Genomic DNA, 25,559 nt, shown 5'->3' with positions numbered 1-25,559 from the left:
CCTTAGTGGAGCCATGTTGGCTGTCAACAATCAACTTCCTTATTGTCTATGTGCCCTAGCATATTTTCTAGGAGGATCTGCTCCCTGATCTTGCCATGCAGATGAGTGAGTCTGACTGGTCTGTAGTTCCCCAGGTGGTCTTTTTCCCATTTTTTAAAAATGGGGGTTATGTTTCCTCTTTTCCAGTCAGTGGGAACTTCACCGGACTGCCATGACTTCTGAAACACATGGTGATACCATCTGAGCAGAGTCCACAGATCATTTACAAGAAAGAAGCAAAAAAAAATTCTGAACCTTGTATGGTTTAGAGCATGTAGTGCTACAGCCAGGTGTCATCAAGGTTCATGCAAGTGCAAGAACACAGCATAAGGACAAAAGAACAAGAAATACAGGTTTCACTACACATTCAGATGTTAATTTTCAAAATTCATTGTAAAATAAGTAAGTATTAAACTGTGTTAGAGGTAATATATAATCTAATGGGAAACAGTATTCAGATCACTGCTGGCACCATGGCACATTAAAATACGCACCTCAGAGGGGAATATTAGCAGTTGAGGCAATGTGGTTATGAAAGTATTGTGATTTAATGTAGGAGAGGAATGGCATTTTAGCTTCAGAGTTGACTGACCTTTCTGTGATTAACCATATAATCCTAATGTCCTTCTGACATTAATATTCATACAAGTTGTTTTATGTAATTGATTTACTATGTATTCTCTGTATGATGACTGTAGTTTTATTGGCACATTGTAATGTCTTCAGTTAATACCTCTTCTAGGTTACCTTTGGGGAGGATTGCTAAAGAGGCTTTTGGCTAGGATAATCTCTAAAATTTATTCTGGTTCTTCAAATTCCTAACGATTTAAAAAAATTTTTTTTCAGGCAACCTTTTGACAAACTAGTGTAAAGCATTTCTCAGTCAGCTATCTTGACTCTTAACTACAAGATGAAAATACACTGTTGTAAGGTGACTTTTTTTTTTCCTTTCAGGCAATTGTACTTTGTTTTCGATTGCACTTCACGAAAGATAATATCACAAATAACACAGCAGCAGCTACAGTGCGGCAGGTAGTTACTGTTGTATTTGAAAGAGTGGTTGCTGAAGATGAACGATACAAAGGTGGGCATACTTCTTACTCTGCTTGTTTCTATTGACCTGTTTTTCAGGTGCGCATCAAATGTTTATCTTTTCCAGATAAAGAAGTAGTAAAAAGACTATAAATGTTGTAAAAAAAAAAAAAATAATCACAGACATTATTAACTTTTACTTGAATTCAGAGGAGATGAAATTCTTAGCCGTTGTGTCAGTCCAAGTCAGTACAGCAATGTATAAAACCTAGAATTTTTTCAAGCCATGAGAACTGGTCTTCTGGTTAGTATTGTGAAGGAATTTGAAGTGAGGATTTCATTTAGGGTGAAGGTAACTTAGGTTACTGTGTGTGAAAAATACACGGCAGTAGTAGTTTTAACGAGAACATTTATTGGAAAGGAGTGCTTGGTATTGTTGATCTTTGGTATTCAGTCTAATCTTTATTTTTGTAGACATGGTAAGTTGCAGAAGAATTGCCTGGCCATTTTCCTGAAATCTTTTTGTAAAAACACTTAATGCGTACTTGATTTTTAACGGTTCCTTTGTTCACAAATCTGGTTTTTGTTTTTACACAGGTACTATCGACCAGCCAGTTGCAGTTCAAGGAAACAGTAACAGAAGATCTGTTAGTACACTGAAGCCATGTGCTAAAGATGCATATATGCTTTTTCAGGTAACTGGGGAGCGTACATTTATACATTTGCAGTTATGATGGGATACTTTACATCTGTGTAAGAAATTTCAAAAAATTTGTTGTTGGCATATTGACGAGGTCCTTAACCAGAGCCTCAGGCTTTCTTATGCACATTGATTGTAATTGCCAATGATATGTTGTATCCCAGAGGGGTGATTGGAATATGAAGACAAAGTGGCCTAGGAGAATGTATTACTACAAACTTTAAATAATAGCTAAGCATACATGTCTGCATTAAATTCAAGAACCCTTTTTTTCCGTGAGCCAAACACTGCTACTATAGTCTAGTCTTGCTTCTTGTGTTTGGTATTGTATATTCAAGTCGAGTATATAATGAGAAGTAGTAATTGTATTCATCAAACCAATACAAATCTTCTTGACTGGGCAAATTCACTGGTCTTGAGATATTTTTGAGGGCACAAATGAACACAGTTGCTACAAGGATACCAGCAAATTTCGAAATTGCTTTTAAAAAGTTTTTTGCTTAATAGTTTATGTAAAAGAAGTATTTGAGGAAAACTTACATTGAAAACAGAAAACTGCTCATTGGAAAAGAGGGAGAGAGTGTAGATTTTGTTGTAGACTCAGAAAACTTATGCTGGTACAGGACTGTGCAGAGAATGTAAATGCTACTGTATTTCTTTTTAAGGATCTTTGTCAGTTAGTTAATGCTGATGCTCCCTACTGGCTCGTGGGTATGACAGAAATGACCCGGACATTTGGCCTTGAACTTCTTGAGTCGGTCCTCAATGACTTTCCACAAGTGTTTTTACAAGTGAGTAGTTCTTGGAGGGGAAATAGGAAGACTCTTATTCACATAGGTAGTAAAATTTACAATTCATTAACTCCTCTTTAATTTAGCGTGAGTACTACTTTTTAAAGGACTTGTAGCTTTGATATGTTGGATTTTTATGATAGAAAAGTACTGTGGGCTTTTTGTCCACTTTTTTCTATTCCCATACACTATTTGTGTTTGTGCATTTTGTTGAGCCTGTTGTACTCTGTTTCACTTTTTGCTTTGCCATTTATATCTCTTCCAAAGATGTATTTTCCTATCTTGGGTGATTTATGTGACAGCTCCGTAACTTGGTTTGTGGCATTGTTATTTCTACAAAAACATTAACCTCATGCCACTTGCATAGCATCAAGAGTCGTGACTATGAATTATGTGGTTCTACTGCATATAAATGCACTGTGATCCTATAGTAACACGTTTTAGCAGACCGTAGCTAAATTAAAAAAATAAATGTGATAAATGATGTATTAGCAGCCTATTTCAGCTTGCAAAATGCATCAAGAGTGGTGCACAGTGTGAACCTGACCATGTAATTTCATCATACTTTTTGGTAGCTTTACAACGGTGACTGCCGTTCTTCCTTTTCATTTCCTGAGTGTGCAGTTTATACTAAGATTTACCTGGCGTCAGAGTGCTAGATCATAACAGTAAATGTAAATAAGATGCATAATCAGAGCTACTGCTAGCAATTAAAGAATATCTGCTTTTAATGTATTCTGTGTTTTTTTTTTTTTTTTTTTTTTCAGCATCAGGAATTCAGTTTTCTTCTTAAAGAAAGAGTATGCCCTCTTGTTATAAAGCTCTTCTCCCCGAATATCAAATTCAGGCAAGGTTCCAGCACATCATCTTCCCCAGCACCAGTGGAAAAACCGTATTTCCCCATCTGTATGCGTTTGCTGAGAGTAGTTTCTGTTTTGATTAAGCAGTTTTACAGTTTGCTGGTAAGAGTATGTTCAAATTTTCCTTATACAATTCTGTTTTTCTATGTATGTGCCAGTACTGCGATCGGTAATAGTATTAATTAGTTCTTGGGAACTGTTAACATATATTGAGGGAAGAAAAGTCTAAATATTCTTTTCTTCTTACATGTATTTGTGTTTACATGTATTCTGCATGTGTGATTTTATTAAACATGGGCTTATATAAATTCTCAGAGTAGATTAGCTGTTGTTTTTCTGTATTTAACTGCCTTTCAGCTAAGGTTTTGGGAACCTTTTGATCTTACTGTTTACCTGGCTTTAGGTAATGTTGATTTCTGTGCCTTGTTAGTACTTGCTAAGAGGCTTTTGACTTCTGGTGCTAAATCTTTGACAAAGTGTGCATAAAAACCACATGTTTGGCTGTTCTTACCTCCCAGATTTTAAGTATTTGCTAAAAAAGAATATTTTATGTTTCGTTTATTTACTATAGCACATGTAAGAACATTAATTCAATGTCTGTGAGGAAATTAACACAACACAATTGCATATGTGGCATTAGCTTGGCAAAAATATTATGATTACTAGCTATGTGTTTTATATAATTTTGAGTAAATGCTTGTTGAAGGGGTTTTTTAGATCCTGGGGAAAACTTGCTGGGATAGGACTCCTAAGATGAAACAGAAATTTTTTGGATAAAATACTTTGGAGGAGGCTTTTTCTTTTAATTTAATGGATATAAACTATGTCTTTTAGGTAACAGAATGTGAAATCTTTCTGTCATTGCTGGTTAAGTTTCTGGATGCAGACAAACCACAGTGGCTAAGAGCTGTTGCAGTAGAATCTATTCACAGACTTTGTGTGCAGCCTCAGCTATTAAGGTATTAAATGTATTGAGTTTCACTTTTACATAGAATTTAAGAAAACTTTTTATTTTTCTCTGGTGGAAAATGCTTCCTAAAACATGGTAAATGTGTAGAAACTCAAATGCAACAAACTCTTCAAGGTAATTTTTTATAACGCATTAGACAATGCTTATTATCCCCAAAGGCCTGAATTACAGTTATTAGAGTATTCCAAACCCTCTCTGTCTTACCAATGTCAAAGGAGCATTTACCTAAACCCAAATATTATTATTTACCTAAATATTTGCAGTGAAAATGTGCTTTTAGTCTATAGTTCGGGTGGGGAGTTGCTGTTAACTTATGCTTTTAGTCTCTAATTTGTCAAATACTTATTATATTTTATAACATATTTTCAGGTCCTTTTGTCAATCATATGATATGAAGCAACATTCCACTAAAGTTTTCCGTGATATTGTGAACGCATTGGGGTCCTTCATCCAGTCACTATTTCTTGTACCAAGCACAGGGAACACATCAGCAACACCAAGCCAAACTGGTAAAGCCTTGTCCTTACTATCATTTTAGTTTTCTAGTATTTTCTTGTAATAGTGAATTCTGATTTGATTCAATTAATTTGGCTTGGTACAGTTCTATACTTCTGTGTTCAGTAAGGTGAAGAGCTAGCTTGAGACAAAGCAGCGTTTTCAGGTCTGGTACAAGAGGTGATTTTATCTACCTGTATTGTGGGGAAGATGTAGCCCCCAGACAGTGGAACAGTGCTCCTCCATTCATGTCTGCTTCTACAGTGACTAAGCTCCTTGGCTCGCAACTTTCCTGAGGGAATTATTTCTAATTTCTGACCATAACAAATTTGTCTGATTTTTGTCTCCTTGTGCGGGGATGTCATTTATGGCAGTGTGCAATTGAAGTAGTAAGACAGTGTGTGTTTGCTTCTTCCAGGGAGGCAACAGCTAATTCTTCTTGGATATTCAGGGGCAAAACTGGACTGAGGAAGCAAAGAGGCAGAAAGAAAGATCTGTTTTAATTGCTTTTTTCTGTAAGCTGAGAACAGTCACTTACTGAAACTAAACTTGATTGTCTTTTCTTGCAGCCGGGGTTTTGGCATTTCAGTAGGTATATTTTTATTTATATAAGAAGAAATGGTCTTCCTCTTAATGCCTTTATAGGCGTTTTCATCTGAGTTAAGGCTCTCTGCTTTTTCCCATGGTTCTGGAAGTGGAGGCTTCAGCAGCAAACAACATCAAAATAATTTCTAAAGGTGTCTTTTTACATGCCTTCTTAGAAGAGATAAACAGATAATCGAAGTATAATTATTATCTCTCATAACTACTATTAAATTAATAAACATTAAAAAGTCTGAGTTTAGACTCACACCTTCCAGGATTCACTTATGAAGTCTGAATTCCAAGTTGGTGTTAGCATTGATAATGTGAAGAAATTTCTTGGTAGCTGTTGTTCAGTAGCTGTTTGTATGGAAGCTGATAGAACACTTCTGTTAGTATTATTTCTGGGTTAGTTTAATTCACTTAAGGTAAATCAGAAGAGCACTTTTCATTGTGTAACAAGCATGAGAAGCCATTCTAAAATACTCATTCTCCTGAAGATTTAGATTTTGCCTTCATGTGAAACAGCACTCCAGTAGGGTCATACCCTTAGTGCTGTTGCTATTTCTCTGGCTTACTGTTCCAGTTTTTCTCCTTTACCTTTTCACTACTTCCTTCTGCCCAAGTGTTTCTCATGTCTCTTTCTTATGCATTTCCCTTTTTCTTTTCCTCCTATGACCACGTCTAACACAAAGAGCAGATCAATGCAACCTAATTTTCAAACTGAGTCTTCTGATATAAGATGACCTCTAACGATAGTGCTGACATAGCAGGCTGTCTTTCACAGCTGTAGTTGGCTTTTTGAGCCTCAGTTTTGCAGTAAGGTAGCTGTTTAATAGAAGTGCAAAGCTGCATCTACCTAAGTTTTGTGTCACTTTTATTATACTGGTGTACTGTAAGCCTTATTACAACTTTAAGGAGTTAGGTTGATAAAAAAAAGTAGTTCTATGCCTAACTGCTCAGTGGGATCACAGAAAATGACACCAGTGGAACTGTGTGTGTGTTAGTGACAGCGTTTGGTTAACCATTTCTGTTTTAGCAGTATGATTTTGTTGTTATAATCTGTGAAGCTTTACTGTGTTAAAGTGTATTCACAGGCTTCTGTGTGTATTCATTTTGCCTAAATTAGTAGTTTAATCTCTCTACATATTAAAAGCAAGCACACCAACATTCAGTTGTTACACTGATGTATTAGGTGCTGAGAGTCACCTGCTTGGGGACTCTCTCTCCCCATTGTCTGTACGGACAGTCTGAACTTGTGATACCTACTTCTAGTAAGTATAGACCTCCTTCTAGATGTAGGAATTGTATAATTGCAGAACTCCTTGTCCTTTTATCTGCTTTTTTTTTGTGTTCTTAAATTGGAACCAAAATTTGTCCCCTCCTAGATGTTGGTTGTCACGTTGTCAGCTCTTCCCTGATGTGTCTTGTTTTCTTTTACCTTGGCATGGAACAGATTCAAAACAGATTGCAGTTTTCTTTGAGTTTTTTCTTGTGGATTTTGCATTTCTGAAATCTTTAAAGTTTGTGATAATCTTGTTCTTGGAATGGTTAACCTCTTTTTCCTACTATTGAGTTCTAGATGCAACTATTTAAATGATCCTTAACTTTTAAGTATCTTTCTGACTCTTCACTAAAATATATGTACTTTTATTGAGACCGTGTAAGGTTAGTTGGTTCACAGAATATTACCAATGCTGTTATACCTTTCACAGAAACATTATATTCTGACTGAAAATAAGTCAGTTGGCATCAATCAGCTGTGCCTTTTAAACTAATTACTTCACACATAAGATTGTGGTTTAGACAGCAGAGGGAGCTAAAAAATAGTTTTTGTGTTGGTGGTTTATTATTACTGAGCAGGGCATCTCAGATTAATCTGTGTATCTCAAAAATTAAATCTAGAAAAAGGCCATTTGCTGATCACTAGAATTAGATTGGTTAATTTTATCGCTTTGTTTTTCTGAACAGGAAGCAATGCATCGGGGAATACTGGCTCAGCACAAACTAACCCAGGAGTGCTTGGGATGGGAGGAGGTGCAACTGTATTACCTGCCTTTGAGTACAGGGGCACTTGGATACCTATCCTGAATGTAACAGTACAAGGCAGTGCTAAAGCTACCTAGTAAGTACCTCTATCTTTTTGAAAATGTATATAACAAATTTTTTTTATTTCCAACTTAAACCAAGGATTTTTTTATTAGCGAATATTGAGGGCTTCGTTTCACCGACGTTGAGGTATATTATGGATTTACTTTCTGTCAGTGCCATGGTTTGTTCTGATTTTTTGCTATTTTTTCTGAATGCTCTGGATTCTGATCCAGATATCCCCTATGGCTTTAGCATCTGTTGGATTTTTTTTCTACCCTACTGTTGCTGTATTAACTCTTCACTTTTAGGCCTCACTACAGCATGTAACAATTTAAAAAATCTTTTGCTGGGTTGTGTAATGGCAAACATTAGGGGCATTAAGCAAATGGGACATCAGTGGAATTGAAAAATAGCTTCCTTACACCAGGTTTATTGTATTTACAGTTTTTATTGAACAGGATATTGTGGTATATAACCTGTATATGAAGGTTAGACTGTGAATGTTTAGAATGCCCAATTACTTTGTCATGACTTTGTATAATGGAGATCACACTCTCAGTTTAGAGCTGTAGATACTATGTTACTTTCAAAATAGCAGAACTGTTTTCATGCCAGTCATGACCATTGTGGGTCAATCTCTTTTGAACTGGAAATTATTTGTACATCTCATGAAATTTTGGCATACCAATACTTGATGAAATCAACAAATAGCCTGGATTTCAATACTTTCATTAAGGTAGAAACTCCTTTATCTGACTTTGAAATGCAGAGGGACAAATTCATCCTCAGATTTTAACAGTTCAACATGTATGTGTTGACTTGACTTCTTGTTCCAGCAGTGGCCATGAATGTTATTTTAGTTTACCTGACTGTTCTCTGGAAATGCACGTTTTTAACAAAAGTAGATGAAAGCAAGTTTCATGCTTTGGCCAGCTACTACAACCTCCTTCTTTTCTTCCTTTTCTTTTTTCTTACTTTCTATTCTTAACTGGCTCAAGAACATTGCAGCCACTGTCACAGTTTCCTGTGCTGCTGTGAACTTCCTTGTGTGTTACCTTTGAATCCTTCCAGTGACTCCATGACTCCCTCTCAGGAATTTTTGCATTCTTTTTTTCTTCTGTGTAAGATTATAGAATTGTCACGAGCATGTCTTGTCAGCAGTTTTTCTCCTATCTTGTACTTTAGTCTGTAGTCCCTGCATGTAAGGAGATGAGTAATTCTAACTGCAGATCTGGGTCACATCCTAGCATTGATTCTCTTCTAGTGCTGTCATTAGATTTTCATACAGTGGCTACACCTTATACTTTTACTCAGTGATTTAACTGGAGATATGAATTGTGAATGGAGCTAGCAGAGGTCTTTTTGCCAGAGTGGGCCTGTCTCTTCCCAGACCACTATGCCTCATCTTCTTCTTTACACGAGGAAGTGTTTTTAAGAGAAATAGACAAAGACAAATTTTTCATGGCCGTTCTCATGCAATCCTCTGCGCAGAAGAGAGTGGTGACACTACAGTATAAAAGTGTCTTCAGTATACTGTAGTTGGAATGCCTAGACTTTTTAAGAGTAGTTTGCAAAGCAAATGATGAAATTGTGGTTGTTGGGGTAACAGGTAGTTTTTGACTCTCCTTGTGTAGTTGCTTCTGCTATGGCAGCTACAATCTGTTTCCTGTTGGATTTGTAACTCAGCAGTTCTTTTGAGGAAAAAGCGTGTGCCTTTTAAGGTGAAATACGAAGAAAAGTGGCAATGAGGCTGCAGTTCCAGCATAGTGATGCTTTAATGGCATGATTTTCAGCAGTGAATCATGTAGACATTTCCTCTTTGTACAAATAACTTCCTTTATTTACCTATGCCTGCAGGTGATGAATACTTGGTCATGTATTATCCGGCTATGACAGGCTTTTCCGGTCATATGGATTTGAAAGATAATGATAATGGAATGTCTGAATTGTTCTCAATTTGTTATAACTATGTTCACACTGTCATACTTTCTGGCCTATTTCCTCTGTTGTTCCTATGTACTCTTGTTCTTCTGAATGGGTTCAGTTGCAGTGGCTTTAAGTAAAGTAATAAAAGAATAATTAATTCAGTGATGCTTGCTTATATGTGTTAATTTTTAAAAATATTTATTTGCAGATCTAAGTACTGTACTCAGGGTTTGTACCCTTTCATTTATTATTTTATTTAGGGTATCATTTACTCTTTTATTAATGACTTAATTAAACATTTTTTTTTTTCTTGAATTGTCATAAATTTTGAAGGATGGCATTTAGGACCTGTTTATACTTAACATTTATTTTTTTTAAACACAGTGGTACTGTTAACACACTTACTTGTCATGCTTTCAATTTTTTAGTTTGGAAATGTTGGACAAAGTAGAGCCACCTACGATTCCTGAAGGCTATGCCATGTCAGTGGCATTTCACTGCTTACTGGATCTTGTCCGTGGTATCACTACCATGATTGAAGGAGAGTTGGGAGAGGCAGAAACAGTCAGTCATACCACAGAGACAACTTCATTACCAGCACAGTCTTCAGAGCAGCAAGACTTGCAGTCTGTATCTGACCAATCAGAGAAAGAGCTAGGTATTTGAAAATGCAAACACTATATAAAATACAGCAATTTTACATAAAGGGGGATGAAAATAGTTCATGCTTTGTTGCTTAAATTTATTGTTTCTAAATTGTATATAAAAGCTTTTCATGAATTGGGTTTGTTGGCTTTTGTGGGTGTTTTTTTTTTTTTCTGACAATGGAACAGCAGTAGTGTCTAAAAAAATTACTTGAAGTACTGCTTCTGTCTGATAGCACTTAAGCCATAGACTCCTTATGGTCTATTAATACAGTTTCACATGTATGAATGTGGGATGTGAGGGAAAGCCAACAGGCATTCACTGCTTTGCTTTCCTGTGTCCTTAGTTCTGCTTAACATCGAGATCCAGTGTCACAAGAGACGGCTTGATTGAGAGAGACGTGGCAGTTACGACCACGTTAAAAGGAAAATGTATTTCTAGTAACAACATAAAAAGATGAATATTTTAGTGGGGCGATTTCATATAAGATTGAAGTATTTAGGGAGGAACTTCTTTAAAAGCAGAACTAATAGGAACTGAGGCTTGTATTTGTGCAACAGATGAGGAATCTCTGTGTACGTAGAGGAAGGCGTTGCGCCTGGAGAGTGGCGGTGGGTTGTGGGGGCGGCGCTCTCCGTGGTGCTGCAGGCAGCGCGGAGCCCGGTGCCAGGGCGCGGGACGGGCAGGGACCTGTGGGAAACAAACCGGCAGACTGTAGGTCTGCTAGAACTACATATTTATATTTTTCTTAATTAAATTTAAGAAATTAAAAATCAAGATTTATAAATACCAGGGGACAGCATTTTTCCTTCACTGCAGAATTTCAGTGAGCTTCTTGTCCCACGTTTATGCACCTCTGAATGTTTATTTTTACAGACCAAGATTAAAAATAGTGATACATATCCTTGTTAGACGTTTGATTTGGGTGTAATTTAGGATAAACATTGCGTTGGTGACATTTTTACTTTTACAATGTTACTTTAAATGCAGCTGTTTAAATGGTACTGGTGTGAGTGTGTTTGCGTGTCTGTGTAAACATACATATAAAACCACTTTAAAAGATGCAGTAGCAAGCATTTTGTTTGTGATATAATTGAAAGTTACTAAGTAAAATACTGCATTTCTACTATAAACAAGTATATGTATTTCTTTCAAGTTAGCAGAGCTGTCTGGGAAGAAATGGTGAATGCTTGTTGGTGTGGTCTTCTGGCTGCTTTATCCCTCTTACTTGATGCAAGGTATTTGGTCTTTCATTTCTTTTGATTTTTCAAAGATGACATTCCCAGCTATAAGTTGAACTGACTTTTGATACCAGTCAAGTTGATAGCTGTATGAGAGAGCACAGTTCATGGCACCTGAACGGACAGGTTCGTGGGTTAGTGATGGCTAGATTGAGTAAAGATCTTTTAAGAATAAACAACATGGAAGTATCCAGAAGTCTAGCATCAGCATCCAATATATTTCAATATAGAACAATTAATTACATTTTCAAAGGCTTGCATTTAAACTATTTAAATTATTTTTATTCCTTTTTGCTTTGACTGAATGTTTCAACACACTGAAGTGATTCTACCCATGTCCTGATTACACTTGATAAGAGACTCAGTAACATCTCAGTACTGGTTAGTACTATGCAGTCTTTGAAGTGGAAAAGCTATTTGATACATAATAACTTTGGTAACTTATTTGTCTCTTTCAAAGTGTCTTTTATTATCAAATACCATTTCCTGAAATTAGTGTTAAATACCTCCTCACAGTCTCCTTTTCCAGGTCATTCAGAACTGAAGATCAATTTTGTAGGAAATATTTCTGAAAGAATTCTGTTAATTGATTATGCTTGTTCTTCAGTATTTATAGTGGTGACAGGTTTAAAGTATATATTCTCATTGCTTTCAGTTTTGGTTAGCTGCCGGCTTCTGTGTCATGGATTAATTCTTACTAAACAAAGTGTACTCTTTCAGCACTGATGAAGCTGCCACTGAAAATATTCTAAAAGCAGAACTGACCATGGCTGCACTTTGTGGAAGACTGGGTCTTGTAACATCAAGAGATGCCTTTATCACTGCCATTTGCAAAGGATCCTTGCCTCCTCACTATGCCCTTACTGTATTAAACAGCACAACTGCAGCTCTGTCCAGCAAATGTAAGTATATAGGTTTTTCTTAATTGTGTTTTCACGTATTGTCCTCTAAACCCAAATTTTCTCAGGATGTGATTGCAAAGAAATGCAACTGTAGTATTTGACTATACTAAATTGTTAGAATCCTCAGACAGGATCTAGACCACCTGCTTTTCAGAAGTGGTTAGTCTTGCTGCATCTGCTGGGTATTGTTTTTAGTCAGCTTAAAACCTCCTGAATAGTTAGCATATGTTAGAAGTTCATATTCTAAGGAGGTCTGTCTGTCATCCTAAAGATCTGCTAGGATATGTAATTAAGGCATTCAAATTCTGAAAAGGTCTGGGCAACTCAGATACTTAAGAGTTGGCTAGAACATCCTGCATTTGTGGTGTACTGCAGTCTTTTCTACAGTTGTCTAGTAGTAGTAGTACTTGTTATGTAAATGGAAGATCTTAAATTCTGGGCTCTGTTCAGCTTACAAGAAGTTGAATTAATGCTTCCCACATCCTGAGAGAATGTTGTAATTCATGGGATATGCCAGTTGAGGATGTACACTGTTTCTGATTTTGAAAATTAATTATTATGTACCAAGAAATGCAACTACCTGGAGAATATGCAGATTGATCTAACATTGGACCTCTTAATATAAAACAGAAATACATTTACGCCAGTCCACAAGCTAAGTGCATTATTGGATCGTAAGTCTGCGAAGCAGTCCACATGACTGAGCTCCGCCAATCGCTATGGAAATGAAAGCAGTGAACTTAACTTATTTTATATAGGTTACTCTTCCTTTTACATCTGAGTTATAAAATGGGTGTCCTGAAGTCCTGTATTGGAAGAACATCACGACACAGCGTTTATGACACCTTCATTTTCTGAATGTAATAGTACAATGGTAGCACACAGTGATACCATATACAGACGATTACCTCAGACAACAGGGTTGAGACATAGTCTAATGCTTGTACCTTAGCACAAATATTTCAGTCTTGACATTAAATGTATTAATGCATTGCAAGCAATATCTAACAGAGGGAGTAATTACTGGCTTCTTTAACTCCGTAAGGCAATGATACAACAATCTAAATATAGCTAAAGGTCTCAAAGTGAGCTACGTTAAAGCTAATACTGTAAAAAAATTCTCTGGAATGTATTTGCCAGAAGGTGGTGTTTCTACAAATAAGTATTGGATTTTAAATTTAGATATTTTTTTTTTCTTTTCAATTTTCCTCTAGCATATTCCATTCAGGGACAGAACGTTCAAATGATCAGTCCTTCAAGCGAATCTCATCAGCAAGTTGTAGCAGTAGGGCAACCCTTAGCTCTTCAGCCACAGGGAACAGTAATGGTAAGCACAACTTGTAAGTGATCTCATCCTGCTTAACTGCTTCTTTCTGCATCTCAATGTGTCTCAAAAATAGACAACAGATAAACAGCATTCTTACAAATAATGGTTATCTGAAATACTATCCAAAGCTTTTAATTTGGAACAGCCCTGGACAGCAAAGTTCTCTAACTGTAAAAGAGATTTACTCTGGGTTTTAATCTGACTCATCTCAACAGCTCCCATCCATTCCTTTTGAAAAACCCTAGGTCTCAGCTCTGTTATGTGCCTGTGTGTGAAGGTTCATTTACATGTTTTTTGTTAAGGTAGACTGATTTTGTGGAGAAGATGCACTTAAAGCGGGAGTACTTGAACTTGTGTCTTTGATAATAATGTGAAACTGGGAGGAGAGGGTAGTGATCAAATTATATTCAACCCCAGCAAGATAAGACTGAGAGAAGGAGAGATACTAAGCTATTTCATTAAGAAAGATACACTGCACCAGTGCAAACAAAATGTAATCTTTAAGCTATTTAGTAAAAATTGCAAGTTTCCTAGAAACACTATTATTGTAGAATAATAAAAATTGTGTAGTCGTTTGTTGGGTTTTTTTGTTTTTTTTTTTTAGCTGACTTCAAAAAATATCCAGTGTATGAGGACATTACTCAACTTAGCTCACTGCCATGGAGCCGTTCTTGGTACATCGTGGCAACTTGTCCTGGCTACTCTTCAGGTATAATAAGAAATATTTATGCCTTGCTTTTATGCCTTGTTTTTTTGCCATAACTTGGTTTTGAGTTTTTACATAAGCAATAGAAGAAGCTTTGAATCTACTCATGGTGTACTTTGAATTGCCTTGAGAAAGTACTGTAGTATTTCCCTTGAATTCTGTTTGGCTGGAAGGCTGCTGGCTAGCTCCAGTACTATGTTCATTTCCTCTCTGCCTGAAAAGGCTTTCTGCTGAAAATGATCCTTTTTGTGTTTCAGCACCTTGTGTGGATTCTGGGACTGAAGCCTGGTGTTGGGGGTGCATTAAAACCTGGAAGAGCTGTAGAAGGGCCCAGCACAGTAAGCATGATTGTTCATTTTACAGTTAATGACTGTGGTATTTTCTATTGCAATCTATAAAACACATTTCTGTCTCTTCTTCAAGGTTCTGACTACAGCAGTTATGACTGATCTGCCAGTTATATCCAACATACTTTCAAGGCTTTTTGAAAGCTCACAGTAAGAGAACTTATCTTGTAATTAAAATAATGTGTGTATATCAAACTTGACAGTGTTTTGATAGCTATTATTTTTCAGGTACCTTGATGATGTGTCTTTACATCACTTAATAAATGCCCTTTGCTCCTTATCTCTGGAAGCCATGGATATGGCCTATGGAAACAATAAGGTATAATAAAAAAATTTCTTTATTTTCTTTTTAGGTGTTTTTGTGAAACAGGAAGAAGACTTGTACATTTATCCTTTAAGCTAACTATTTCTAATACTAAGACAGTAATACATTTGATACTCTAGAATAAAAAAACAAATTATGAACCAGAGAATGTCTTGGTTTATAATGGTTCATATGGTTACTAAATTCTCTGAACATTTTCATTGTTCCTGGTATGGTTTTTGTTAACTACGGAATGTCATGTGTTTCCATTAATCAGATTGTGGGCAGATAAAACTTCTAGAAGCTGTTGCAATTTCAGAGGTTAGGCATTCTGGATAGTATGTTCTGTGAGGTGCTCATTTTAATTTCAATTTTCTTTTATAATATACTTCAGAAAAAGCCTGACGATTTAATTAAATATTAAAAAACCCTGACAATTCATATTTACATGGGAAAATCATAGTATTCCTGTCAGCTTCAGTAAACATCCTTTAGCCCAGAAAAGTTAGAGCCCTGCGATTTTGAATATGATTGAGTATATATTCTCCTAGTCATAATCTAATCCCAAAGTAGAGTTACTGATAGTTTTTCCTTTATCTATTACACTAGAGATAATGATGACAGAAAATATGCTTTATAATATTTGACAATTACAGCAACAGAGAATAAATTAAAATAAGCAATGTTTGTGTTTAAAATCAGTTGAAAATGAGAATAAAAATTCAGCAGAAATGGGAACAGAGGATAATTCCAGCACAATAGTCATTTTAGCTATATGTTGATTTAAAAAAAAAATTTTAAAAGAAGCTAATCACAAATATTTGCATATGTATGTGATGAATTGGAAATTGGAAATGTATCATATTCCTGCAGGGCATTTATGAAGCCAATGGAAGATAAAGCATAAGGAGATTCTTAAATTAAATATTCTATATTGTTTGTTCATATATAATTTTAACTTTAGAAGCTGTGATAGGAAAAAGGTTATTTTGCTAGGAAACTATGTTATAAAACTGGTTGGAGGGTGGACCATGTTAAAATGAGATTTTTAAAAGGGTTATCAGTGCTCTGGTTATTGTCAAACTTGGAGAAAACTATGAAAAATTATGAAAGCAGCATTCTTCATGGTATGCTGTTGCTACCCCCTTGTGGCTTCTCGTGAAGTACTGCAGATGCTGTGGAAACTTCCCAGCCACACTACCTAAGATGGAGTGACAGCACTCACAGCCTACAAAACACAGTACTTCATTGTGATTAGTTGCACCTTAATTTATAAATTATAATGGAACAAAAAGCTCTGACATTATCCGAGTTACCTCAAAGTCATGTGTTCAAATTCCATTTTATTAAGGAACCATCACTTTTTGCTGTTGCTAAATTACTGGAAACAGGACTAGTTAACATGCACAGGATTGAGATTCTTTGGAGACCTCTGACTGGTCATCTTCTGGAGGTAACCAATTGCTTTTATCAGTTTTACTAGAACTTAGTTTATATTGCTAAGGTTTTGTGTAAATGCATTTTTAAAGCGTGATTTTAAAAAAAATAATCTAAACTGTATGTACATGTTTGGTTTGTGCACTTTGTTTTTGCAACTTGAATGAATCACGATTTGAACTTAATATATTTGAATCCCAATACTTTAATATATCTTATTGACTTTGTCTTTATGGTGCCATCAGTCTCTGTATGTTTTAAACATGGCCATGTTTAAAATGATTGATTAACTATAACACATATATGAAGTATAGTAAAGGTAACATAAACAAGTTTTTCACTGTAGTTTCACATAGTAGAAATATCTACAAAGGTTTTAAGATATGTTTTAAGATATGTTTTTGTGTCCTTACTGGATAGATTGAAGCCATTAGATTTACTAACAAAGAGTGAGTTTGTTTTAAAAATGTTTAAGATAACATTTTGAATCATCTCTTTAAGAGAATACTGTACAAAAGTAAAAATAGATGTCATAATCCTATTTTAATTTCTTAAGAATTTTAACTTCAGCATGAAAAGTGTGTTCCATCAAGGAAAAAAATCTTAAATTTTGAATTTGAAACTAAAAACAGGTGACAGTGTAATTGTAAAGTTTTAATTCTCTACACAGATATGTAGAAGAGTGCAAGAAATTTAAAGTGGGAAAGGAGAAACTTTCTGGAAAATGAGGAAGAAAAGCTATCAGACACTTCCTTAGAACCACTGCATTATTTCAAACAGTATTAAGGATTGGCCGTCTCTAACCTTATTTATGGAGATCTTCTCCACATACTCTCTTATTTATAAGAAATTTGAACACTTAGTGGTTTAAAGACTTAAAGCAGACATCTTTGTCTCTTGTCTTTTTTCCCCCTCCAAGGCAATAACGTTCACCATCCACTTCTTGATTCTCTGTGTTTTCATCTAGTAAACAGTCTGTTTCAGTCTGTTATCCATTGTGGGTATTTGCCACTGTTTTGTAGGAAATACACAGTCTATTTCAATTTCTTTTAAAGTACTGCCTTATTTTCTTTTAAACTTCAGTTGTCAATGTACAGTAAGGAAGGAGAAAACATCAGCTACAAATTCAGTTAAGCACAACCTGAGGGAAGAATTTGTTCCCTTTCTCTGGAACTGATTATCTGGTCAGATTCAGAGCATCATGAAGTAGTTCAAATTCTTTCTTTTTTTATATAAGGTAGCAAAAATATAAGTAATTCAGGAGAGTAGCTATTTCTTGTCTGCATTTTTTAACATTAAGCTAGCTTTTCTTCATTGTCCTCCTCTTCCGTTTGTCTAGTGGCTGATAAGGGAATGGTCCACCAACTAAAACTATCAGCCTTCCTTATGATCCTGTCTTGGACTTTGATTCTGGATTCTCACACCATCTGAGCTAGGGCTGGAATGGTGGGTGGAAATAATTATGTAGAGGTCAATGAAACTGTAGACTTACTTGTTTGAGGGTAGTGCATCAGATATGGGAGTACAGTTCATACTCGGTATCTATGCAATGGGTTTGCAAAATATTTTTAATTTTTTCTGTTCTAAAAAAGGCAATTAGCAAAACTATTAGGTTTAGATAATTAGGAGACAAGGAGAAATGAAGACACACATTTGAAACATGCTTGAAATAATATTTGTTATTTTTTTGTCAAGTTTTTCAAATAGTGAAGTGTAAGGCTTATTTTACATTTATTATGTAGTTACTTTTTGTATTTGAGAATATAGAAGAGCAGACACTTTGTGTTGGCTGCTGTCATGCTTCCTTACTTGATTATGTTAAGCAGTGTGTGAAAGATGAAACTTTGAATTTTATAGTAGCTCAAGGCCAAGTTAAACCTGAGAGTTTCAGGCATTCATTGAAGAGCTGTTTGATGGTTTTTAATCAATCTTTATCTGAATTAGCTGTTAGTATATTCATTTTGGAAAATGTCTTGGTTTGAACTGCTGTGGTTTTCATTATGTTTCCTTCTGTGTTTTTCACTGCTTCCTATTGCTTCCTTATTCAGAAGGTATGTCTGTCCAAAAGATAATATTTTGTTTTACTATTAAACGTAATTTTATAATCTAGAGATTCACTGTATTGTTGTAAAAATGTATTACAATATTGTGTATAAATTCTAATATAATTAAAATACCAATTTTTAATATATTACATATATTCAAATCTTGGTTAAATAAAACTGACTTTAAAAAAAACCACTGCTGTGTTTTCAGGTCTGTCAGCATCCAAACTCCAGAATGAGAGAATGGGGAGCAGAAGCTTTAACTTCTCTCATTAAAGCGGGACTGACGTTCAGCCATGATCCTCCATTATCTCAGAATCAGGTAAAGTAAGTTTAAGAAGAGCTGCTTTCCTCCTTTTCTGGAACTTAAAATGAACATGAAATCAAAATCTTCCCTAAAGGAAGTTTTCTACAGTTCAATGAATAGGAGGCATTCATAAAACAACTTTACTATTGAATTTATAAAGCCTACAGCTGTAACATTCGGATGTAACTACTGAGAATCACCTCATGCATTCTAATGAACTACCCTCCTTTTTCAAATGCGTATCAAAGAGTGGTGATGCTTACATATTATATCCATTTATTAGAACAAATCATAGATCACCCTTATGAGTGCAAAACAATTCCAGAGTGTTCAGAAGTATATGTGTGATGTAGTGGCAGGTAAAGTGTAAATTGCCTAACCTTCCAAATCACAGTTACTCAATCCATTATTAATAAAACGTTCTAATATTTTTACTGAGGTTCAAGGAGTAGTTTTTTCAACGTCTGTTTAGTAGGAAGCTAATCTAGCCTTGCTGGATGAGTGTAAAGTTGCCTAATGGTTTTTATGCAACTGTGACAGTATGCTGTAACTAATTCCTGAGGGACCTGGAGAGCCGGTGTGTGTGGGGGAAATCAAAGAAAAAATGTAGATTTCCTGTTGAGATCCTTTATAAACTGTTTTTAGAAAGACCAGTCTGACACTGAATTTGAGCATTTAATAAATGAGTTACTGAATTAATTTAATGGACTTTCAACTGGTACTGTATATTTTCATTTAATATACATAAAAATAATTAAGGATCGGTTAAATTTTAGCATCCTTAATATGCTTTATTGTTTGCTTTTAGAGACTGCAGTTGCTTTTATTGAATCCACTAAAGGAACTGTCAAACATTAGTCATCCTGATATCAGAATCAAGCAGTTGGAGTGTGTGCTACAGATTTTGCAAAGTCAGGGTGACAGTTTAGGACCCGGTTGGCCATTGGTGCTTGGAGTCATGGGAGCAATCAGAAGTGATCAGGGGTAAGTGGTGGAAATAACATTTTTAAATCATGTAAGATAAGAACAGCAGAAAGAATTCTGCCTTTATTTTCTTACCTTAATAACCACTTTGATAATAGCCATAATGTTTATTGTAATTTTTTAGCTTATGAACAATTTTACTTAGCAAATTTTTTTTTTTTCTAATTTTTCCTGTAGCACATTTTTATTTTACCGAATTAATGTTTCAGAAGACCAGAATATTGTTCCACTCTACCCTCTCCTCTGGTCAGCATGCAGTATACACAGAGGAGGAGTACTTGTGCCAGTTCATTTGATCTTAACTATCTGCTGGACGCATCTCTGGTGCTTGAATATAATTCCTTATGACTTAGCTGTTGCTCACAGTTCCTCTGTTGTTTCTTTTTCTTCTTAAATTTTTGGGTAGTCTCTAGTGTGTGTCATCTTCTGAATGCTCTCTTTTTGTTGAAGCCTTCCTCCCTAAATGGCAGCTGGTAGCAGAAGGATGGAAGATTATTTACTTGCTGTGGGTGAATCCCTTGATTGACTAACACAGCTGGATGTTGCCAACAGGCAGGGAATGTTACTGGACTGGTCCTCTTGCCCACAAGGGAAAGTGAGAGGTGAAGTTGCAAGGAGCTTTTTTGAAATGAGCAGTGAAATGAGCATCTGGCCGTGGAAGTGTAAGCACCAAGAATTATACACAGCTTTGGTGCAAGTCAAGGCTAGGACCAGGATAGGTCAGCAAATAACTCTGGTATCAGAAGAATTCACCTTGGTATATCTCTGCTTTTGCTCCACCTTATTGTCTGCCTTCTGGCCATATGAAGACTTCCTAAAGCCCCTTTAGGTGCTTGAAGGGTTTTGCTTTTGTACCAGTATTGCTTGCTCAGGCAGCAGCACTCACCAAAATCCCCAAGGATGTTGGCATTCTTGGTTGTGAGCGTCCTCTTTTTGGTAACCGTGCTTCCTTTGGTACCTGCTGTTTCCACACTTGGTGCAATGTGTTCTGTAGTTCCTTACATGCCTTTTGATTTTCACTATAGGTGTTGATACATGAGAACCAACACAAATTCCTTCTCAAGACAGTCTTCAGGTCATTTTACATCTCAAACCCATACCTCACTGGCAGATATCTCAAGATGTTACTAAGCTCTTGTGTTGTATCTTAGTCTGCTACAAAGTGTACAGAATAATCTACTTCAACTACACAGCACTGTTTGCCTACATCATATCAACTACAGTAGGGAAAAAAAATGTAGCAAGCCCCCTTCTCCTTGGGAAAGAACTGAATTTCTTGCCTCACTTATAGCTGTGAGCACAAGCTGTGAGCTCTATTATCATATTTTAAATATAAACTTATTGACCATGAGACTTTCCTAACAAGCGTCTTCCCTCTGGTCAGGGAACATCCTGAATTCCAGGACAGAAATGCATTTACCTTCCAGGAGAACTTCTTGCCAGGCTGCTATAAATACAGAAGGTGCTATTTTGAGAGCCAGTGATACTTCGGTCACTTCTTGATTGTACAGTACTAGCCTGCCAAACAAAAGGAAGTCTTTATTTGCACAATTTTTCAATTGGATGCCCCTGTTTATTGTAGGGATGGATAAAACCCTATATAACCCTAAATTTTTGAGCTACACTTAAGTTTCTTGAATTTATATTTACATTTCTGGTGGCCACCTATAAAATTAAGGACAATTTTACATTTTGAAGAGCTGTATTGCTGTTGCCACTTGCATGAAGGACTTGGAAACCTTTCTCCAAACACACGGTAGAGTGGGACATTAACTGGAAAATTAAGTGTTTTGAATTTGTTGTAGCAGCCTCATATTTGAAGATTACAGAGAGGTTACTTTCCCCTTAACTCACCTGTTCAAAATGACTAGTGTAAATACACTTCCATTTCCTGCCTCCTTCCCTTCTCTCTTAGAGTCCTTGAAGGTCACATACCGCTGGAACTTTGCAGTGGAGAGGAACTGCAACAGTTTTGGGTGTGTTTCACTTTACAGACTCCTGTAACAAATATGGGGGAAAGTAGTGTGTGACCATGTCTTCCAGTAGTATAGCAATGATAAACCCTTTGGTCTTATGTGGTAGCATGGATTTCTCTCTGCAGTATGCATCATATTAGAGAATTATTAGTTATACCATCATTGTCCATGTGAAGTCTCTTGTGCATTCCTTTGGCATCCATATCATGTTGGCTGTTACAGTACAGCAGAAATGGCCCACCTATGATTTTCATTTTGAATTAATTGAAAAAAAATATTATTTTATTTAAGATTCTGAAATATGTAACTGCCATATCTATGTTCTGAAATTTTTTTTCTGGAATATTCTGAAGGACACTAAGTTTCTCTATTAAAAACTTCTGGAATTTTTTCTTTTGTTCATTAAACAATAAGCATTACAAATAACCCTATATTGAAATATAAATGCAGCTTCCCTATTTTATATTATCTACACTCCACCACTCCTTTTGATTCCTTCATTTTGTCTCTCACTAAAGAAGGTTTTAGTTATACTTATATATTTTAGTTTAACTTACTGCTTCTGAGAGCTCCTTCTTACAAAACTTTTCCACACTGCATTTTTATTTTATGTTTGTATTCAGAATTTAATTTCAAAGGCAAAGTATTTATTAAAGATCCTTTTAATGGCAGATATTTTGAAAAGATTTTGTCTAACACAATATAGTATTGAAGCAAGTATGACTACCATTACATTAGCATGCATCTTCCCTAATAAATAAAAATACACTCTGCACACCTGTTTGGCATACTTTAAGTAATTTGTAACTGCTGATTGAAGAAATTGTTCAGAACATCTTACTCTTTGGAAGATGATCATGCCTAAACTTAAGCTTTATATTGTCTGTGGGTGTTTTTGTTTTTCTTTTGTTTTGTTTGGGGTTTTTTTTAGAATGTTTTAGCTGACAGAGTTTAACTTGACAGGTCCTAGAACTGTAGTGCAGAGAAGTGGACTTTACTATATAAAATTAGCTGATGACCACTGGAGAGTCTAAACTTCAACTTTACTACCTAGTTAACATGAGCTAAAATACATTATCAGAATCTGAAGCTTGAATTTAATGCTGTATCTCAAAAAATCCGCTAGTTGAAACATTTAAAATGTTGCAAATTCATCTCAAAAACTTTTTTTTTTTTTTTTAAATAATGCTATCTCCTGAGGTGTTGTATTCAAAGCATTCCTGTGCTCTTCAAGAAATTTGAAATGCGTGTGTGTGTGTTTTGTTTTTGTTTTGTTTTTTTAAGAGAGTCCTTAATACGGACTGCATTCCAGTGTCTTCAGTTGGTTGTGACAGACTTTCTTCCAACAATGCCATGTACTTGTCTACAAATAGTTGTTGAAGTTGCAGGAAGCTTTGGACTTCACAATCAAGAGCTAAATATTAGCTTAACTTCAATTGGTTTGTTGGTGAGTTTTATATTAACCTACAGTGGTGCTGCTTCTGGCTTTCATTTTCTTTTCTTTTTGTTCTTTTTTTTCCTTAAATGAAAATTAATTTATAGTCAGTTCTACAAATGAAAGCCAAAACCAATTTTTGGAGTTCTTACTGAACTCTCATGCTGTCATTTGAAATTATAAGTAAATTGAGCACATTTTATCTTTAATCTGTGTGATGCCAGGGTTAGGTAAAGAAGTAGTATTGTGTTGTAACCATGTTATCTTATCTTTAATACATTATTTCCCTTTCTAGTACTCCATGTATAACTGGGGCCTAAGAGCTGAGGCCAAGAAAATTACTTTCTGTACCTTGCAGTACTTATGTGCTGATTTTCTTCCATCACTGTAGGGAAATTAATATCTTGATGTACTTCGCAAAATACTTTAAAATGTGAAAATGAGAAACAATTTCTTTAATAATTAAGAGCATGCTAATATTTTTACTGTACAACAGCATATGTCTTATTTTGTAGTGGAATATTTCGGATTATTTTTTCCAAAGAGGTGAAATAATTGAAAAGGAGCTAAACAAAGAAGAAGCAGTGTTGCAGAAACAGGCAGAAGAAAAGGGGGTGATGCTGAATAGACCTTTTCATCCTGCACCACCATTTGACTGTCTTTGGTTATGCCTGTATGCCAAACTTGGAGAACTGTGTGTGGATCCCCGACCTGCAGTTAGAAAGAGTGCTGGGCAGACATTATTTTCTACTATTGGTGCTCATGGAACTTTATTGCAACATTCAACGTGGCACACAGTAATATGGAAGGTATGATGCATAAGCTTCCACTGAAGGTTTATTTAAATTCCATTCACATTTTGGTAACCATTGACATACTATTTTAATATCAGTTGACTAGTTTATTAAGACTTTCTAAAGATAAGTTAAGGTGACAGAAGTCTGGTATTGTCTTTTGATTTGTTTGGTTTGGGTTTTTTTCATGCTTTCTTTTCTCTGGCCCTTAAAGCCTCTTTATGAAATGTAATTTTTGTATCTTGACCATTTCTTTCTTACTCGGCAGTTGTGTAAAAAGTCTGCTCCCTTCTTATGAAGATGAATGACTCCTTTCTTTGTGTGAAAATGCGGTGACGTTTGAGAGTTGTGTGATTGGGTTGATCTGATATTAGATCAAGCTTTACTTTGCACTGTGTGTTGGCTCTCTTATTTGAGAGGATCTGTCGAATGCCCAGTTCTAGATGATAGTCATGTTGGTTGTGCCTCAATGGAAAAAGTCAGGCTGTAGTTGAGTCTGTTGCCTGTTGTACATGTGCGGTATCTGAGATCCATTGGTTTTAGCCTTCTGTTAGTGCTAACACTGTTCACATTGGTTTTGATCATACTGTTTCTGACTCTTAGCAAGTGAATATCAATTAGAAAAATTGCTATTTTTTGTTGGTTTACCATTAATACAACTGTGTTACTTGAAAAGTTGCTTTTTTCCTCTTTTTCTGACTATTACAGGTTTTATTTCACCTGTTGGATAGGGTTCGAGAATCTTCTACCACAGCTGACAAAGAGAAGATTGAATCAGGAGGAGGCAACATTCTCATCCATCATTCAAGGGATACAGCTGAGAAACAGTGGGCTGAGACATGGGTATTAACACTGGCTGGAGTTGCAAGAATATTTAATACCAGAAGATACTTACTGCAGCCTTTAGGTAAAATTTATAGTGTAAAGTTATTGAAAGATACAGTGATAAGCTTTCTGCTTTTGTGTGTTTTTTCAGTTAGAGTACTGGGCAAGAATCTTAATCTTAGCTTAAAAGTGTGTTCTGTTGTGTCTCACCTCAAATCTGGTGAAAATTACAAAGTTTTTATTTCATGCTCCTTTGAGCCAAAAATTGTAAGTACCGATTTCACCTTCCATATCATAGTACTTGTGATTAAACCTTGCTAATTGCAATTCTGGGTGCCAGATAACTTTAATTTATAATAGTCTGATAACAATAATATTTTTTCTGTTCCTTTGGTTGTCAGAACATGTTTTTCCTTTTGTCTGTCTAAGGTCATGCAACACTTGCCTAGATCTCTTCCATGGCATTAGTGTGTCAAGTTTAACAGTACTCTTACAATGTAAAGAGAACTCAGTTATAAAGTTGGTGAAGTATATAGCTTAGAAAAGAAGAAAGGAAATTTTTTAATGAAAAGATTGGACTTGTTATGACAGGAAAAATGTTGAGATTACCTACTATTTCAAGTGATTCTTTTTCTCCTCTCATGATACTCCTTCACTGTTTGTCTTGTACAGAGATGTCAGTTTGATTTATTTCACTGTTGTCCCTAATATATTTAACTGAAGTGAATTCCCCTTTTCCTCTTCTTCCTTAAAATCTTTACCTTTCCCATTTTTAAGTTTGTTTATTTTTCTTCTATA

At 35.5% G+C, this 25,559-nt stretch overlaps 1 protein-coding gene across 10 annotated transcripts in view; it reads left to right on the top strand.

Moving 5' to 3' along the window:
- The window catches only part of MON2 (MON2 homolog, regulator of endosome-to-Golgi trafficking), a 78,850-nt gene that overhangs the window by 29,531 nt on the left and 23,760 nt on the right, over positions 1-25,559 (top strand). For 8 of the 10 annotated variants that reach the window (XR_006165298.1, XM_042792396.1, XM_032999816.2 and 5 more), the window contains 22 exons: positions 994-1,123; positions 1,669-1,766; positions 2,437-2,562; positions 3,330-3,524; positions 4,257-4,381; positions 4,762-4,901; positions 7,441-7,594; positions 9,915-10,144; positions 11,288-11,369; positions 12,093-12,274; positions 13,489-13,601; positions 14,206-14,310; positions 14,565-14,645; positions 14,731-14,804; positions 14,883-14,973; positions 16,310-16,411; positions 18,444-18,446; positions 18,652-18,762; positions 19,556-19,731; positions 22,992-23,154; positions 23,658-23,951; positions 24,645-24,843. Coding sequence is in view for 9 of the 10 variants with exons in the window: in XM_042792396.1 (XP_042648330.1) it covers positions 994-1,123; positions 1,669-1,766; positions 2,437-2,562; positions 3,330-3,524; positions 4,257-4,381; positions 4,762-4,901; positions 7,441-7,594; positions 9,915-10,144; positions 11,288-11,369; positions 12,093-12,274; positions 13,489-13,601; positions 14,206-14,310; positions 14,565-14,645; positions 14,731-14,804; positions 14,883-14,973; positions 16,310-16,411; positions 18,444-18,446; positions 18,652-18,762; positions 19,556-19,731; positions 22,992-23,154; positions 23,658-23,951; positions 24,645-24,843 (2,974 nt within the window). In the remaining variant the exon portion in view is untranslated. The remainder of the gene's footprint in view (positions 1-993; positions 1,124-1,668; positions 1,767-2,436; positions 2,563-3,329; positions 3,525-4,256; positions 4,382-4,761; positions 4,902-7,440; positions 7,595-9,914; positions 10,145-11,287; positions 11,370-12,092; positions 12,275-13,488; positions 13,602-14,205; positions 14,311-14,564; positions 14,646-14,730; positions 14,805-14,882; positions 14,974-16,309; positions 16,412-18,443; positions 18,447-18,651; positions 18,763-19,555; positions 19,732-22,991; positions 23,155-23,657; positions 23,952-24,644; positions 24,844-25,559) is intronic. The other 2 variants (XM_032999818.2, XM_032999817.2) reach the window with 1 other exon arrangement.

Source organism: Tyto alba, unplaced genomic scaffold (assembly GCF_018691265.1).
Source record: "Tyto alba isolate M040663 unplaced genomic scaffold, T.alba_DEE_v4.0 Super-Scaffold_2, whole genome shotgun sequence".
Lineage (NCBI taxonomy): Eukaryota > Metazoa > Chordata > Aves > Strigiformes > Tytonidae > Tyto > Tyto alba.
This window is presented reverse-complemented; position numbering and strand designations above follow the sequence as displayed.